Source organism: Molossus molossus, unplaced genomic scaffold, assembly GCF_014108415.1.
Source record: "Molossus molossus isolate mMolMol1 unplaced genomic scaffold, mMolMol1.p scaffold_m16_p_9, whole genome shotgun sequence".
Taxonomy (NCBI): Eukaryota; Metazoa; Chordata; class Mammalia; order Chiroptera; family Molossidae; genus Molossus; species Molossus molossus.
Genome location: NW_023425403.1, coordinates 96,620,792 through 96,638,938, shown reverse-complemented (window position 1 = coordinate 96,638,938; position 18,147 = coordinate 96,620,792). Strand labels below are relative to the sequence as shown.

General features: G+C 42.3%; 1 protein-coding gene across 1 annotated transcript in view; it reads right to left on the bottom strand.

The window, feature by feature from the left end:
* SERPINE3 (serpin family E member 3) overlaps positions 1 to 273 on the bottom strand; it is a 33,238-nt gene extending 32,965 nt beyond the window's left edge. Inside the window, 2 exon segments of the mRNA XM_036249808.1 lie at positions 7 to 81; positions 83 to 273. Coding sequence (XP_036105701.1) covers positions 7 to 81; positions 83 to 273 — 266 coding nt within the window.
* Positions 274 to 18,147: the final 17,874 nt, after the last annotated feature.

Below are 18,147 nucleotides of genomic sequence, written 5' to 3'. Positions count from 1 at the left end.
AGCAGCCTCTTACTGTGGACAGTGTAACCCAGGGTCTCTGCCCGCTGCCCGCCACTGTTAAACTGCAGGATCTCGAGGGGTGGTCATGCCGGCGGGAGAAATGACAAGGTTCGTTCCATTCGTGTCTGCAGCCACGCTCTGGCAGAGGCCGAGTGCAAGCTCGCCTGCACCAGTCAGGTCCCCAGGAGCGGAGGTCGCAGTTTCCTCCGCGGAGACAGGAGGGGAGGAAGAGAGAGAGCAGGGGAGGTCGCATGGGGGCAGGGGGTCCTGCATTCAGAGGGAAGAGTTGCAGGGTGAGACCAGAGACCGGCACATCCTACCCAGACCTGGGACGTCCTGCTCTGTGCGGGGGGTGAGAAGGCTGGAGGGAGGCGTTCATTTAGCAGCCGCGCACCCGCTCCCAGTCCCAGCCGGTCCCCAGCTCCTGTGTGTCCACATTAGGAACACTCGCTGTGAAACAAAACTGTCAGTCAGTGGCCTGGATTTTTTAGGCCTGCTTCTGTCCCTTATTAGACGTGTGACCTTGGTCAGGTCCTGGTCAGATAAGAAGCAACCATATGCTGCAAAAGAAATGCAAGAAGTACATCCTACTGGTTTCCCTTGGTATTTGCTGAGAGCTGTGCTATGTCTGTCATCGATGATGATGATGATGATGATGATGATGATAAATCATATGTTAAAAAAAGAAATTTGTATTTTCTCAGTTAATCATTACAACAATCTTACAAGGTAGCTGTTGTTATATTCAAATACAGAGATGATGAGGTATAGAGAGCTCAGGGAATCATTTAAGAAAACACACGAGGAATGCGATAGGCTCCTGACTCCAGTCCCGGTGTTCTGTGAGTGGTATATAAAATACTGAGATTATAAACACTCCTTAAAATATTGATACATGAGCTAATCATACCTAGAATGTAAGAATTCTTGTGATATAAATTGTTTTATTGAAAAAGCCACTTTAACAGAGAGCAGAATTATACAAACATTACTCCTAGGACCGAAATAGCCCCTCCTGGAAATTAGTGCAAAGTGCAAAGTGGTTTCAGTGACTCTGCCACAGCCATTTTTGCTAAGTTGTCTGACGTGGGTATCAGCCATGACTGGTGTGAGAGTTCCAGTCCAAACTCACTTCCTATGAGAAGTTTGCAAGTAAGGCCACTGGGCTCAGTGGTGTTCCCTTCAGATAAAGTCCCAGGGTGAAAAGCACCCTCTTTTTTCCACCTCTTGCTGCTTGCAGCCAAGCCCAGAGGCAGTGCTTTCATGACTGCGTCCGATCTGGGTGGGACGTGTGTGTATGTGGATGCCTTTCCCTTGTGCGCATTTGGAGGGAGCGCAGCCCAGCCCAGTCCTTTATGAAATGACCAAGTCTCAGTGCTCTTGCAGCTCCTATCACCTCCCTCCAGGACACTCAGCCATCAGACCCTTCATGTCCCTGGGCTCCCCTCGACTACATCCCCTGCATGGTGCACCATGGTGGGCTGCTTACTCACGGACTCTTGTATCAGACTGCTGCGTTTCCTTGTTTGATTCTGTTCTGTGGGTCTCCAGCAGCAATGTGCTCCTCTTTTCATTTAAAAAGTGGAGCAGAACCTGCTTTGCATCACAAGAAAGCAGAGGAAGGAAGCTGGCAATCGCTGCAATGTCTCTACCACTGGATCCAAATTCCTGGAGCCTGAGGTCGGGAGAAGGAGCACAGCCTGGCCCTCAAAGCCCAGATCCAAAATAGAGCAGGTCCTGGGGAGGGAGCCAGCCACACCCCACAAGTCTTCTTAGGCTTGTGACCTGGTTGTATCAGCGAAGAACCCCTCACCTAGCCCTTTGTTACTTTGAGAAATTTCACTTATAATTCTGCACTCAGGGTTTTTGCTGGGTACCAGGTACCTAATGCTTCTCCCCTCCTCCTGTAAAGAAAACAATACATCAGTTTTGGTCACTTGAAACTTTGAGCAAATGAAATTCTGCAAAAGAAAAAGAAATTAATGCAAGATATGGCAGTTTGGAGAAAGGTGAGTTGCCGTCTTTATTAGTAAAGGTGAATGCACTTATTTATTTGTAATGTGAACACTATCAACAACCTTGTTCTGAGATATAACAATTAATACATCCAATGACATAATTTGAGAAAGAGACCATGGTGTTAATGAGTAAGTACACATTTTGGGAAAGTATAAACAGATTCTGTCCAAAGTTTGTCCTCGTAACTAATTCAGAATGACATATATTTCTATTAAGATCTGAGGCATTATACTAAATTCAAAATGCATGATAAGTGATATCATTTGAAAATGGATGCAATTCTTAATAATTATTTCTCAGGCACTTGTTAGTGTTAATATTTGAGAGTGAACGAGACTGTTTTTCATCTGACCGCTACTCATACTCCTGTCATCAGTGGGTAATTCACTTTAAAGCAGATTTTCATTGCTGACACTCAAGCCTAGGATAGTTTACAGTTCTATAATTATCTCCCATAAAATCTCCCCAAATCTTCAATTTAGATAGAAGTGCATTATTGCATGCCTTAGATTCAGTATGATGGGGGAATATATGTGTAACTTATTCTATAGCACCCAGAGAGGGCATCCCATTCACCTATCTACCATCCATCCATCCATCCATCCATCCATCCATCCAACAGATATCTCTGGCTATCTCTTAGGTTCCACGACACTCTGAATGTGGCAGTGAACCACAACCTGGGCTCATTTCTCATGGGACCTAGAGTCTTGTCCACTGAGTACAGACTTTTGATGTTGATGCTGATGGTTTTAGGGGGAAAGAGCTGACCATGAGGAGGACTGTAGTAACTTGCAAAAACTGTCTGCCAAAGCCACAAATTCCCTGTGGCTGCAGTTATTTGAGCAGAACCTGATTCACTGTTTGCCAGGGTAGGGCTGGGGAGATGCTTGAAAAAGATTTCCCAAATTGGAAAAGGTCCAGCTGGATGACTTCTATGAATATTCCTTCCTAAATCTAAGAATGTACTATTCTAAATTGTTTTACAAAAGCACCCTCCAGAAAAAAATACTAGGGAAACTTAACATACAAAAATATTTTCTGTGTAGGTAAAACATTTCAGTGTGTGAATGAATTAAAGATGAACTGTAACCAATTCTTTTGTGTTTGGCTGTGACCCCGAGTAAGCCACTGTGTTTTCTGCCCACTTAAACAGAGATTATCGAGTTTATTTCTACTTTGCTATACAAAGTATTGCTTACATTGCCAAGGGTGGCTCCATTCTTGGAGATTTGTTCATAATTCTAACCACAAAAATAATGAACATAATCGTGTGCTTACCGGGTTCCGGGTACTCTGTTATATACTTTCCGTTCACAATTGCAGAGCATTGTCATAATAGTCCTTTGAGGAATGTACTATTATCCCCATTTTGCAGATAATAAAACTAAGGCTTAAAGAACAAAGATACTTGCTCAAGGTCCCACAGTTAGAGGTTAAGCTGGAGTTTGAACCTAGGGCCATCTTGACTCCAAGGCCCATACTCTTTGCCATAGTCTTGGTGGTAGCTGTCAAGAGCCAAGGGGCTCTTACACCTCTCGGCTGTGGGATTCTAAGACATTTGGTGGCCAGCCCAGACTCTGTTGGCTCATAATGTGTGTCCACTCTGCCCACATTCACCAGGGATGCTATAGTGAATCACCTGTAGATAATACTGCCATGAGGCACAGTCCCTTTGTAATTATGATTTTTATTTTTTCACAACCTGATTTCTTTCAGGCAGACACAAATCACTTTCAAATCAAGGGGTCTACCAAACTAATGTGATGGATATCAGCATTGCATTTGACTTCAGTTGGAACATAACTAATACCCAGACATCTCCTCTTTGTTGTGTGGGCTGTTTGGGTTGTATGGAGAGACTGCACATTGTCTCTGCCCTTGAAGAGTCAGAAAGAGCACACCGAAGCCGAAGAAGAAGTCCCAGCCACTCGTACAGTCAGCCAGAGCTCAACGCAAAGGAACCCAGCACAGTGTCTCAGAATTGGACAAAACTGCCAAGTCCTTCAGGGAAAAGTGTGCCAGTGCCCTCTCTTCTACCCCAGTTGTTCCAGGAAGGAGAAGACGGAGAGGCCCCCTCTGGGCTTCCTGATGTCACAGCTGGTGACTGCAGCCTGGTCCTCAGATTCTTCATAGGTACCCAGTGCATGGACTCGACATAAGTAGCTGGGCCTTTCCGCCTTCCAATGGGTTTCAGTATGGCATAAAGACAGCACAAAGGCCTGGCTTCAAGTTCCTGCTTTCTACTGTACACCGTGGGCAAGTCACTGGACTGCCCAGAGCTTTAACTGCTGCCTCTGCAAAGTGGGCATTATTGGGAAGGTTACCGACACAGCCTCTAAAGCACCTCACATGGTACTGATAAGTATGGTACTGATTTTAAAATCTAACTTGTAAAAGGCCAGTCACTCCATGGTACTGGTGCAGCCTCAGGGGCAGAGGGTTGAGTGATCGTCCTCCGTGCAGAGCACCATCACATTGCTCCATGGGGTGCCCCTTCTTGTCTACTTTGTTTCCTTGTAGAAATATGCTCTTGAAAAATTGTTATTGTTTTCTATACATGCATTTTAGATTTACATACCTGGTTTTATGTTATATAGTTCATGTTCCCTACTGTTTTTCAATAGCACTGTGTTTTTAAGATCCATCCATGTGGTGCTATGTATACATCTGACCCTCACTTTCAACAGCTGGGCACTGGAAACATGCTGTTCCATGGGGTACAACTACCACAATTATTTTTTATTCATTTTCTCAGTGATGAACATCTAGGTTGCCTTCAACTCCTCGCCAGCATAGACAGCCCGTGGACAAACTCGTGGACTGTGTGGGAATTTACTGGGTAAACATCCCCAGAAAGAAATTTTCAGGGTCACAGGATATGCATATATTTACTTTGGCTACATAAGTCCAGACTAAGCAGCACCCATCTATATCCACCAACATTCCACTTTCCTGTGAATACTTGGTACTTCCCAGCTCTCTTATTTTTCCAGTGTAATAGGTGCAGAATTGTATTGCATTGTGCTAATTTGCATTTGGGTGATCACCAATGATTTTGAGCATCTTGTCATAGGCTAGTCATTTTTGTATGTTTTCTCTTCTGAAATGACCGCTCATAATCTTTATCCATTTTTCTATATTTTGTTGTTTTATGTTGATTTTCCATATACAGTAGTATAAATTCTTTGCCAGTTTTAGATATTGCAAGTATCTTCTCCTTTTCTGCTCATTATCTATTAACTATCTCCATGATATCTCTTTTAAAGAAGAATCCTTAATTTTGATTATTCAAATTGTTCTTTCTTATTGATTTGCAGTGCTTCCCCCCCCTCATCTATTAGATTTCCATATCCACGTGGGTATGTCTCTGAGCTCTCTACTCCGTTCCACAGGTTGATTTCTGTTTCAAACTGTTTTCATTACCACAGCTTTAAAATACATCTTATTATGTGATAGAGCAAGTTCCTTCTCTTTATTATTCTCTTTTAAGGATGACTCAGCTTTCCATTGATTTTTAGTCCTCCAAATTAATATTAAAGTACATTTAACTACCTCAAAATCCAATTAAAATTTAGTTATGATGGCATTGAATCTATAATCTGTAAAGAATTAATGTCTTAACAGTACTGAACCATTTTATCCAAGACTATGGAATGTCTTTCTATTATTAAAATCATCTTCTATAACAGATTATTTTAATAAAATGTTAAAGTTTTAAAAATATAGATCTCATATGTATTCTTGATTAAATTTCTGTGCTTTAAACTTCATTGCCATTAAAAAAAATTAATAGACTATTTGTTAAGGCAGGTATAGGTTTCCAAAAAAATTGAGCAGAAAGTATAGAATTCTCCTAAAACCTTTCATCAAATACTACCTCCTACATTCCCCAATTATTAACATGTTGCACTGACATGATATATTTGTTATTATTGATATTCTATTATCATTTTTAGTTCAAGTCCATTAAGGTTCACTCTTAGTGTTGTACAGTTTTATAGGTTTTGTCAAATGTATAATGTTGTGCATTCACTATTACAGTAGCGTACAGAAAAGTTTAATTGCCCTAAATATCATCTGTGCTTCACCCTATCCATCCTCTCCACACCCCAACCTCAATGCCTGGCAACCACTGACCTTTTTTCTGTCCCCATAATTTTGCCTTTTTCAGAATAACATATGGTTGGAATTACACAATATGTAGTTTTCAGACTTCTTTCACTTAGTAATATACATTTATGATTCTTCCATGTCTTTTTGTAGCTTGATAGCTCATTTCTTTTTTATTGCTGAATATTTTATTGTATGGATGTACCACAATTTACTGATTTATTCACCTGTGGATGGGCATCTTGGTTGCTCCTAATTTTTGGCAGTTATGAATAAAGTTGCTATAAACATTCCTGTACAGGTTTTCCTGTAGACATATGTTTTCAACTCATTTGAGTAAATACTTAGGAATGTGACTGCTAGATCATATGGTAAGAGTATGTTGAATTTTGTAAGAAACTGCCAAACTTTCTTCCAAAGTAGTATACCATTTTGTGTTCCCACCAGTAATGAATGAGAGTCCCTGTTGCTCCATATTCTGGCCAGCATTTGAAATAGTCTGTGTATCTGTTTGGCTTCTTATATTTGAATTATATATGCTATATTTTTCATATTTTGGGTACAAATATTTTACTACATGTGTTTTCAAATATTTTCTCCCAGTTTGTGGCTTATCAACTCCTAATCATTTTTTTCTATAAAAAATTTATAGAATGTAAAATGGTAAATGTTTGCAAGTGACAAAGGTCAGTAGGTGTTGTGATCAACACATGGTCAACATGGTCATGAAGGCTCTAGTGGAGGGTGGGTGTCACTGAATTAAAAGCCATGTTGGCAGATGTTAGAGAGATTCATGGTGATTTTTCCCCCTCATATTTTGATTCTGATTGGGAAGAATGATATTTGTGGTTATGACAAGTTGAAAGTGAAGATAGAATCCTTGTGCTGTGAACTAGAAGTAAGAGACTAAGTAATAAAGCAAGGAGGTGGAGGGGTTTGGGGACAATACAAATGCTAGGGCCATCTGCATGGAGCCTAACATGGGTTTGTGACAAGTTCTAATGCCCACCTTAGCTGCTCTACAGTTCAATCTGGTACCAGAACCTGTGTGCATAGCAATTCTGCCTCAAAATCAGCTCCAAATAAGACTTTGGGATAAGCTAAAAGCAATTATTATTTATCTTGGAGAATCGTCCTAAAAACAGAGCAAATTAAGCAAAGAGTATCTAAAATTGAAATGAAAAACAGGGTCTGGGTGGCTTCACAGGAGAGTTTTACCAAATATTCAAAGAAGAACTAACACCTATTCTTTTCAAACTATTCCAAAAAATGCAAGAGGAAACAAGAATTCCGAACTCTCAGGCCAGGATAGTCCTAATTCCAAAGCCAGATAAAGACACTACAAAGAAAGAAAATTACAGGCCAATGCCAAAATCCTCAACAAAATATTAGCAAATGGGAGCCAGCAATATATTAAAAAATCATTTACCACAACCAAGTGGGATTCATCCCAGGGATGCAAGACTGGTACAATATTCACAAATCAATAAATGTGATACACCACACAAACAAAATGAAAGATAAAAATCATATGATCAGCCCAGCCAATGTAGCTCAGTGGACTGAGTGTCATCCCATGGACTGAGAGGTCCCAGTTTGATTTCCGGTCAGAGTACATGTCTAGGTTGCAGGCTCGATCCCTAGTAGGGGGCATGCAAGAGGCAGTCAATTGATGTTTCTCTCTCACATTGATGTTTCTATCTCTCCTCTCTCTGTCTCTAAGAAAAAAAATCAATAAAAACATATTTTAAAAAATCATATGATCATATAAATAGATGCTAAAAAAGCATTTGACAAAATCCAGCACCCATTTTTAATAAAAAACCCTCAGCAAAGTGGGAATTGAAGGATTATACCTCAACATAATAAAGACCATATAGGAAAAACCTACAGCCAACATCATATTCAATGAGCAAAAACTAAAAGCATTTTCCTTAAACAGGAGCAAGATAGGGATGCCTGCTTTCATCACTCTTATTCAAAACAATACTGGAAATCTTAGCCACAGTGATCAGATAGGAAGAAAATATAAAAGCATCCAAATTGGAAATGAGAAAGTGAAACTGTTATTGTTTGCAGATTACCTGATACTGTGCATAGAAAACCTTAAAGACCCCACCAAAAAAACTATTAGATTTAATAAATAAATTTGGCAAAGTAGCAGGATACAAAATTAATACCCAGAAATTGATGGCATTTTTTTTTTTTTATCCTCACCCAAGGATATTTTTCCATTTTTGTAACAGATAGAGTGGGAGGGAGAGAGAGGAAGAGAGAGAGAGGGAAACATCGATGTGAAAGGGACACATCGAGTGGCTGCCACCTGCTCGACCAACCAGGGCCGGGGACAAACTGCAACCGAGGTACGTGCCCTTAGCGGGAACCGAACCCAGGTCTCTCCAGACCGCAGGTGGAAGCTCCAACCGCTGAGCCAAACCGGCCAGGGCTGATGGCATTTTTATACACCAATAATGAACTCCCAGAAAGAGAAACTAAAATAACAACTCCACTTACCATTGCAATAAAAATTAAGATACCTGGGAATAAACTTAACTAACAAGGTAAAAGACCTGTTCTCAGAAAACTATAGGACATTGAAAAAAAAAAAAAATAGAGGAAGATATAAAAATGTGGAAGCATATACCAAGTTCATGGATTGGAAGAATCAACATCATTAAAATGTCTATACTACCCAAAGCAATCTATAGAGTCAATGCAATCTCTATTAAAATACCAATAGCGTATTTCACTGATCTAGACTGAATACTCCAAAAGTTTATATGAAACCAAAAAAGATACTGAATAGCCATAGCGATCTTGAGAAAGAAGGATGAAGTTGGAGGGATCACAATACTGGATATCAGGTTACACTGCAAAGCCATTGTAATCAAAAGAGCCTGGTACTGGCACAAGAATAGGCATATTAATTAATGGAACAGAACAGAGAACTCAGAAATAGACTCAAGACATTATGCTCAACTAATATTTGACAAAGGTGGCAAGAGCATAGAATGAAGTAAAGACAGTCTTTTTAATAAATGGTGATGGGAAAATTGGACAGCTACATGCAAGAAAATAAAACTAGACCACCAACTTACATGATACACATGCAAGAAAATAAAACTAGACCACCAACTTACATGATACACATGCAAGAAAATAAAACTAGACCACCAACTTACATGATACACAAGAATAAATTCAAGCCCTGGCTGGTTTGGTTCAGCGGTTAGAGCATCGGCCTGTGGACTGGAGATACCTGGGTTCGGTTACCAAGGTAAGGGCATGTACCTCGGTTATGGTTTATCCCTGGCCCCAGTTGGGGTCATGTGGGTGGCGACCACTAGGTGTGTCTCTCTTTCTTCCTTCCTCTCTCTCTCCTGCTCTATATGAAGAGAAATGCAAAAATGTCCTCGGGTGAGGATAAAGAAAAATACATAAAAAAAAGAATAAACTCAAAATGGATAAAAGAATTAAATGTGACTCATGAATCCATAAAAATCCTAGAAGAAAATGTAGGCAGAAAACTCTCAGATATCACACGCAGCAGAATTTTCACTGATACAATGCCTAAGAAAGGAAAAAATTAATACATGGGTCTATATCAAATTAAAAAGCTTCTGCACAGCAAAAGAAACAAGCATCAAAATGAAAAGGGAAACCACTATATGGGAGAGCATAATTGCCAATGATACATCAGATAAGGGCTTAATTTCCAAAACATATAGAGTACTTATACAACTCAACAAAAGACAAAGAACTCAATTAAAAAATGGGCAGAGGACCTAAATAGACACCTCTTCAAACAGGACATACAAATGGCCAAGAGACATATGAAAAAATGTCACTAATCATCAGAGAGATGGAAATTAAAATGACTATGAGGTATCACCTCACACCTGTCAGAATGGCCGCCATCAACAAATCATCAAACAACAAGTGCTGGCGAGGATGTGGAGAAAAGGGACTCTAATACACTGCTGGGGGGAATGCAGACTGGTGCAGCCACTATGGAAAACAATATGGTGTTACCTCAAAAAATTAAAACTTGAACTGCCATTTGGCCCAGTGATCCCACTTGTAAGAATATACCCTAACAAGCCTAAAACACCAATCATAAAGAATATATGCACCCCTGTGTTCATTGCAGCACTATTTGCAATAGCCAAGATCTGGAAATAGCTTAACTGTCCACCAATAGACGAATGGATAAAAAAGCTGTGGTACATATACACAATGGAATTATGCAGCTGTAAGGATGAAAGATCTCTTACCCTTAAAAAAATTTTTATTCTTTATTGATGTTAGAGAAAAAAAGGAAGGGGGAAGGAGAGAGAGAAACATCGATGAGAGAGCACATCGATTGGCTGCCTCCTGCATGTCCCCAATTGGGGATCAGGCCCACAACCTGGGCATATATGCCCTGGCCAGGTATCAAACCAGCGACCTCTTGGTGCATGAGTCGATGCTCAACCACTGAGCCACACCAGCCAGACTCTCTTACCCTTTGAGACAACACGGAGGGATCTTGACAGTATTATGCTGAGCGAAATAAGCCAATCAGAGAAAGACAAATATCACACGATCTCACTTATATGTGGAATATAATGAACAAAATAAGCTGATGAATAAAATAGACCCAGAGACATGAAAGTTAGGATCAGACTGACAAACCTCAGAGGAAGGAGGGTGTGGAGGGCAGGAAGAGATAAACCAGAACTTATGAATAATCAATAGACACAGACAGCAGTGTGGTGAAGGTGGTGGTGGGGGAGTGGGAAGGAGGGTGTCAATGGGGAGGGGGAGGGGAAGGGACATCTGTAGTACTTTCAACAACAAAGAAGAAAATAAAATAATGACCTAAAAAAAGAAAACAGAGCCCTGGCCGGTTTGGCTCAGCGGTTAGAGCACTGGCCTGTGGTCCAGAGAGACCCGGGTTCGGTTCCCGCTAAGGGCATGTATCTCAGTTGCAGCTTGTCCCCGGCCCTGGTTGGGTCGTGTGGGTCGCAACCACTCGATGTGTCCCTTTCACGTCGATGTTTCTCTCTCTCTTTCTCTCCCCCCCTCCCCCTCTATCTGAACAAAAAACAAAAAAATGTCCTCAGGTGAGGATAAAAAAAGAAAAGAAAAAACAAACGGCCGTTCTGGGTCTTTATACCTTGCTTTCAGTGTTACTTCGCATATGTTTCTTTATAATTAGCACTTTGGCATTTTGTATATAGTTGGATTAAAAAATTAAAGTAAAAGAAGAGTTGGGTTTATTTCATGTCTTCCTTGCTAAGTCAGTATCACTGTTCAGATATGGCAGGTGTAGTTAGTAGGAAAAGTCTACCCAGGGGTTGAAAGTTGAGCATATGTCCCTGTCCCCCTTCACCCAGGGAGCCATGGGAATGACTGATTTATTACAACAGTCTTTCCTATGAGCTTGGACTTCACCTACGAGACTTTTCAGAATAGGACTTGAGGGAGCCACTTCTAATTTAGCATGGTGGGCCCATGTTTTAGTTCAAGCTGCTATGATGGAATACCTTAGATTAGGTGACTTAAACAATAGGACTTTATTTCTCATGGTTCTGGAGGCTGAGCAGTCCAAAATCAAGCCTCCAGCAGATCTGGTGTCCAGTGAAAGCCTGCTCCTTAGCTTGTAGATGGCCACCTTCTCCTTGTGTCCTCATGTGCAGAGCGAGAGAGATCATCTCTTGTGTTTCTTCTTATTTGGGCACAAATCCCATTCATGAAGCCTCCACTCCCATAACGTAATTACCTCCCTCAGGCTCCACCTCCAAATACCACCACAGTGGGCATTTAGGCTTCAACTATAAATTTTAGGGAGATAAACATTCAGTCCATATCAGACCATGGGAAGAAATATATTTGCCGTCCATAAAGTGTCTGAAAAGGATCCTTTGGCTCCGCTCTGAAACCCCAATGCCCTCTTAAGAATCCACCAAGTGCAGGACTCTGCTGGCTGCAGGATGGCATGGCTGCCTAAGTCAATTAATACCCACTGAAGGGACTTGGATGGATCACACATTGCCCTGAAACCTGAGACCTGGAGAGGGGTCCCTAGGTGATGCCACTGGCTGTGATTCCTGCAGAGCCCACATGGCTGCGTCCTCTTCATTTCACACACCAGCCTTGTGGCCAGAGCCAACCACATTAGAAACGTCTGCTGGTCACATGGAGGCCACAACCTGAGGAAAAATCATGTGCCACTAAGAAGCTGTGCTGGGGTTTGTGAGTGGGACCGAGGATGGCAAGGCTGGGGCAATCGGGCAAATCTTTCAAGTGCTGGCTTGAGGCAAATGCTGCCTAAGGGAGGGGCTGAGGCTGCGGGAGCAGCAGCTGTCCCAGGACCCTGAGCAGTCCAGGAAGAGCCTGGGAGCACGGTGTCATGTGGACGCTTCAACACAGTCAGTTCTCATTTTATATTCAAATTGCACACGAAAACAAATTATACCTTTTTGGGGGGGGGGGGGCAGAGGAGGGAGAAGAGGTGAAGGATGGGGTTTGAGGTTTAAAGCATGTTGGGAAAGCTCTAACATTAAAAACGGCACCCTGGTGCGTGGGGTTCACCTCCTGTACCTTGAGTGTGGCTCTTAGGGAGGCCACACCTCCACCCTCCAGCCTGCTGCTGCCATGCGGTGGTGAGGCCCCAAAGTGACAATGTGAGGAGGATATTTTAAAAGCAGAGGCAGAATTCCCAGCACACACAATCACTTAACATGTCCTTGTAGGATATCAGGAGGTGAGAGGAGGTGGGGGTGTGTGAAAGTGAGATTTTAAAACATTACTATTTGTAGTTTCAACACAACAGTGCTTGTGATGCAGTCTGGTTGGCAGTGGAATGGAGGAGGGAGGAGTCTAGTAGTGCTGGAGAGGGGCCAGCCAAAGAAACTACAGATGCTGGTACTGTTCTGGAGTGGCCTAGATGCGCAAGTCACATGACATTAATAGCAACAACAAGCAGATTCTGCCCTAGTGCTCTGAACCCAGGAAACCAGTTGGGAAGGGAGTTGTGGGCGCCGGGCTGCAGACACAGGCAGACTGTGCGGGAGGGGCTCTGTGGGAGGCTGGCCTTTTTGGATGATAAAGGCTGGTCCCATAGCTGAATGTATATTTGTTGTACTGTTGAATGAAAAGGAGAATGACTCTTTTAATGGACACATTGTCACCCCTTATCCCAATGCCAAGGAGTTCAAATACTATATAGATCTTACTTTTTAGTCAAAAAACTTTTTCTCCATGAGATAGGAAGAGCAGCTTCTCAGTCTCCATAGTCACATGAGCCAATTCCTTATATATAGTATGTCCCTTTGAGCCTAGGGTGAAGGAGATAGCGCATACATTGTAGTGCATGAGGCTCACCCTCGTCTATCAGAGTTTCTCTCTATCACTTTTTCTTTTCATTTTAAAATCATTTTAATTTTTCAAGTACAGTTGACACACATTATTATATTGGTTTCAGGTGTACACCACAGTGATTTGACATTATATAACTTACTAAGTGATCATCCCAATAAATCTTGCACCCATCTGACACCATACATAGTTATTAGAATATTATTGACTTGCTATTCTGTAACAACAAATTTGTACTTAATCCCCTGTCTTTTTTCACCTATTTCCTCAACCCCCTTCCCATCTGGCAACCAATAAAATGTTCTCCGTATCTGTTCTGCTTGTTCATTTATTTATTTTTTTGTTTGTTTTTTTAGATTCAATTGTTGATAGATATGTATTCATTGCCATTTTATTGTTCATATTTTTTAATCTTTTTTTTTCTTCTTCTAAATGAAGACCCCTTAACATTTCATATAACACTGGTTTGGTGGTGGTGAAGTTCTTTAGCTTTTTCTTGTCTGGGAAGCTCTATCTGTCCTTCAATTCTAAATGACAGTTTTGTTGGGTAGAGTAATCTTGGTTGTAGGTCCTTGCTTTTCATCACTTTGAATATTTTGTGCCAATCCCTCTGATCTGCAAAGCTTAAGTTGAGAAATCAACTGACAGTCTAATGGGAGCTCCCTTGTAGGTAACTGCTTTTCTCTTGCTGCTTTTTTTTTTTTTAATCCTCACCCAAAAATATTTTTCCATTTATCTTCAGATAGAGTGGGAAGGAGGGAGAGAGAGAGAGAAATATTGATGTGAGAGTGACACATCGGCTGGTTGCCTCCCACACGACCCCGACCAAGGTGGGGAGTACCCGCAACTGAGGTTCATGCCCTTGACCAGAATTGAACCCACAATTTATTGGTCCACAGACCGACACTTTAACCACTGAGCCAAACCAGCCAGGGCTTTTCTCTTGCTGCTTTTAAGATGCTCTCTTTGTCTTTAACTTTTTGCACTTTAATTATGATGTGTCTTAGTGTGGGTCTCTTTGGGTTCATCTTGTCTGGGACTCTCTGTACTTCCTGGACTTGCATGTCTGTTTCCTTTACCAAGTTAAGAAAGTTATCTGTCATTATTTTTTCAAATAGGTATTTAATTCCTTGTGCTCTCTCTTCTCCTTCTGGCACCTTCATGATGCCAGTGTTGGTACACTTGCAATTGTCTCAGAGGCTTCTTACACTATCCTCATTTTTTTGGATTCTTTTTTCTTTTTGCTATTCTGATTAGGTATTTTAAGCTTCCTTATATTCAAATCACTTATTTGATTCTCAGTTTCATCTACTCTACTGTTGATTCCCTATAAATTATTCTTGATTTCAGTTAGTGTACTCCATCATTTCTGATTGGTCCTTTTTTATGCTCCCTAAATTCATTGAGCATCCTCATAACCAGTGTTTGGAACTCTGCATCTAGTAGATTGCTTGACTCCATTTTGTTTAGTTCTTATTCTGGAGTTTTGTTCTGTTCTTTCTTTTGGGACATGTTTCTTTGTCTCCTCATTTTGGCAGTCCCCTTGTGTTTGTTTCTATGTATTAGGTGATCTGCTATGTCTCCCAGGTTGGTAGAGTGTCCTATAGGGTCTAGTGGCACAGCCTCCCTGATCACCCACGCTGGGCAGTTGAAGTGCACCCCCATGTGGCCTGTGTACACCTTTCTTTTGTAGTTGAGCCTTGATTGCTGTTGGCACGCCAATGGGAGGAATTTACTTCCAGGCTGATCAGCTGCAAGGACTGACTGTGACCACTGACCACTGACCACTGTCTTCCAACCACCATAGAGGATCAGTTGTACAGGGATCCACTCCACTGAGCAGGCCTTACTTTAGTGGGGCTCTGGTGCCCACTGAGTCTGCCTCTTGAGTGTGCTGCTTATGGAGGTGGTTGGGTGGTGATGCTCTGAGGCCTCCTGGGAGATGCAGGCCAAGGACAGATGCCACCTGTGTTTTGCCCAGAGCCACCTAGCTTGAGCTACAAAGTGATCTTCAGGTGGCTGCTATTTGTGCTGGGTTTGGAGGTGCCCAGGAGAGGCCAAGCTGAGAACCAAGACCAGCTGCTGCTAGTGCTGGGGCTAGGGCCACTTAGTTAGAGGCATGAGGCAAGCTGAGGTCAAATGCTGCTTGTTTGAGAGATATTAGCAAAATTTGAAGCATGAGCCAAGACAGGCCATTTGTATAGAAAACCACTGGAAACAGCTTGGCTGGGGCAGAAATAGTTGGGTGGAACAGGGCCTTGGGTAATCACCAGGGTTGGGCTAGTAGTGTGAGCCAGGTTGATGGAATCTCAGATATGGTGCCACCTGCAGTTCTGTTTGGGGATAGTTCATCAAAGGAAAAATGTCCTCTGCCAGCACTTCTGTCTGGGAGAAAGTTGCACACACACACACCCCCCCACCCCACCCCGCTCTCTTTTTGATGCTGAACAATTCAGTTCCTCCCCATATGTCCCTGATGCCTTTCAAGCTGCTGGTCCAGCACTGGAGTTCAAAGGGAGTGAATCCGAGTAAGTCTATGCATGGACCCTTTAAGAGGAACTGCCTGGGACTTCAGCAGCCTCTGTGTCACTCAGCCTCAATCCCCACTGGTTTTTAGAGCTAGGTGTTTTAGGGCCTTTTCTTCTTGGCACTGGAACCCTGGGCTGGAGGGCCTGGTGTGAGGCACAGACCCCTTGATCTTCAGAGGGTATCTTTGCAGCTGAGCTACCCCTCCCAAGTTTTATCTGCCACACGTGGTTTGTGGGACCAGCCCGCTCCGCCTCTCTGCCACTCCTACCAGTCTCTCTGTGGCTTCTTCTTTAATTCCCTAGTTGTAGGACTTCCATTCAGCCAGATTTCAGGCAGTTCTGAATGATGATTGTGCTGTAGTTTAGTTGTAATTTTGGTGTGGTTGTGCGAGGAGGCGAGTACTATGTGTACCTACGCTGTCATCCTGCCCGGAAGTCTCAGCGTCTCTCATGAGATTAGGACCTAGAGACTCAAAGGCTGGGGGTGGGAGCTGAGCCCCATTCAGGGCAGAACATGAGAGTGAAGCTTTAGCCTCAAGCTGTCGTGGTTCTCTTTTCTGAACCCAAGTTGTTCAACTCCTTTTAGAATTCCCTGAGATTAACCTTCCAAATATCTATCTATCTATCTATCTATCTATCTATCTATCTATCTATCTATCTATCTATCATCTATCTATCTATCTATCTATCTATCTATCTATCCATCCATTTTTTTTGTTCCTAAAGTGAGTTTTTGTTATTTATAACCAAAATAATATTAACTAATACTTATCAAGGTAAACTTGCAAAACAAATGTAATATGCTTGTGAAAGCATTTCAGAAACTTGCCTAAAAGCTGAATTAGCCTAATTTTGTTGAAATTCCTGGTCTTACAAAATTCACAAGATCACCTGCTAACCTCAGCCAGGATATGGGGCTAGCTTTCAGCATGGGCCGGGCTGGCAGCTGCCTCTGGGATGTGATGGGAGGGGAGTTAGGGGGCCTCTGCCCCCAACCTGCTCTGCCTGGGGCTGGGCATCCTGGTTTCAGGCATCAGTGAGGCTGGCTATTCCCAGGGTGATATATGAGCCTGCCCAGCTAGTGGGTGAATGGGTAGAGGAGATAAGGGAGAAAGAAGAAGTCAGGATGGGCCTGATCCTCACCAGGGAGGCCATCCCTCCATAAGTGTGACCCAGACTCTGCAAGGACCTGAATTTGAATGTCTTGTAAGCTCAGTAGTAAGCTTATCTTTCCTGATCTTCTAAAAAATACTTTTAGAATGTATTTTAGAAATACTTACTGGTCAGGAGGTAATGTAGACCTCTACCATAGAACTAAAATCATGCATTCTGGGTGCATTATAAATTTAATTAATCTGCCCGAGAATATTTCAATTGCTTTCACCCTCGTATGAATGAAATCTACATGATTTCCAATCTGTTTTTATGGTTTCCTCCCTCTGTTCAGATACATTAATTAGTTTGTCAGTTTGTTATAAATGTTGGTGCCTTTTTCCCTTCAAATTTGAGTCCATATTAATTTAGTTTTGATTCAACAGTGTTTAAAAATAGAGCAAAGTTATTTTGACTAATGTACAAGCAGGCCTGTGGATATTTGGGAGTTTGTCAGAGTGGTCTAGATTCTCCATGCTTTTCTCTTCATGGGATGAAGCTGTGGCTGTGGCCTGTTCCCCTTGCAGCAGGGTGAGTCAGCCTCAGTTTTCTCTGTAACACTCAGGTTCAGTTAGAATACTTGGCTCTTCGGCCTGCCAGGCAGCTGCGTGCTCTGAGACGCCCAGGGCTTCTCGGGCAGGCCTGGCAGATGGGTCTTCATGAAGAGGAAGATCAGGTGTGCCTCTTCTTCTTTTTCAATGTTTTTTTTAATTGATTTTTAGAGAAAGAGGAAGGGAGCGGGAGAGAGAGACAGAAATATCAATGAGAGAGAAACATCGATTGGCTGCCTCCCACATGCCCCTCACTGGAAATCAAGCCTGAAAACTGGCCATGTGCCCTGACGGAGAATCGAACCAATGACCTCTTGGGGCATGAGTTGACACCCAACCATTGAGCCACACCAGCTGAGCATGCCTTTTTCGTTTAGTTGTTGAAAAACACAAAATCCCTGGAAGCTCTCATTGTGAGACAC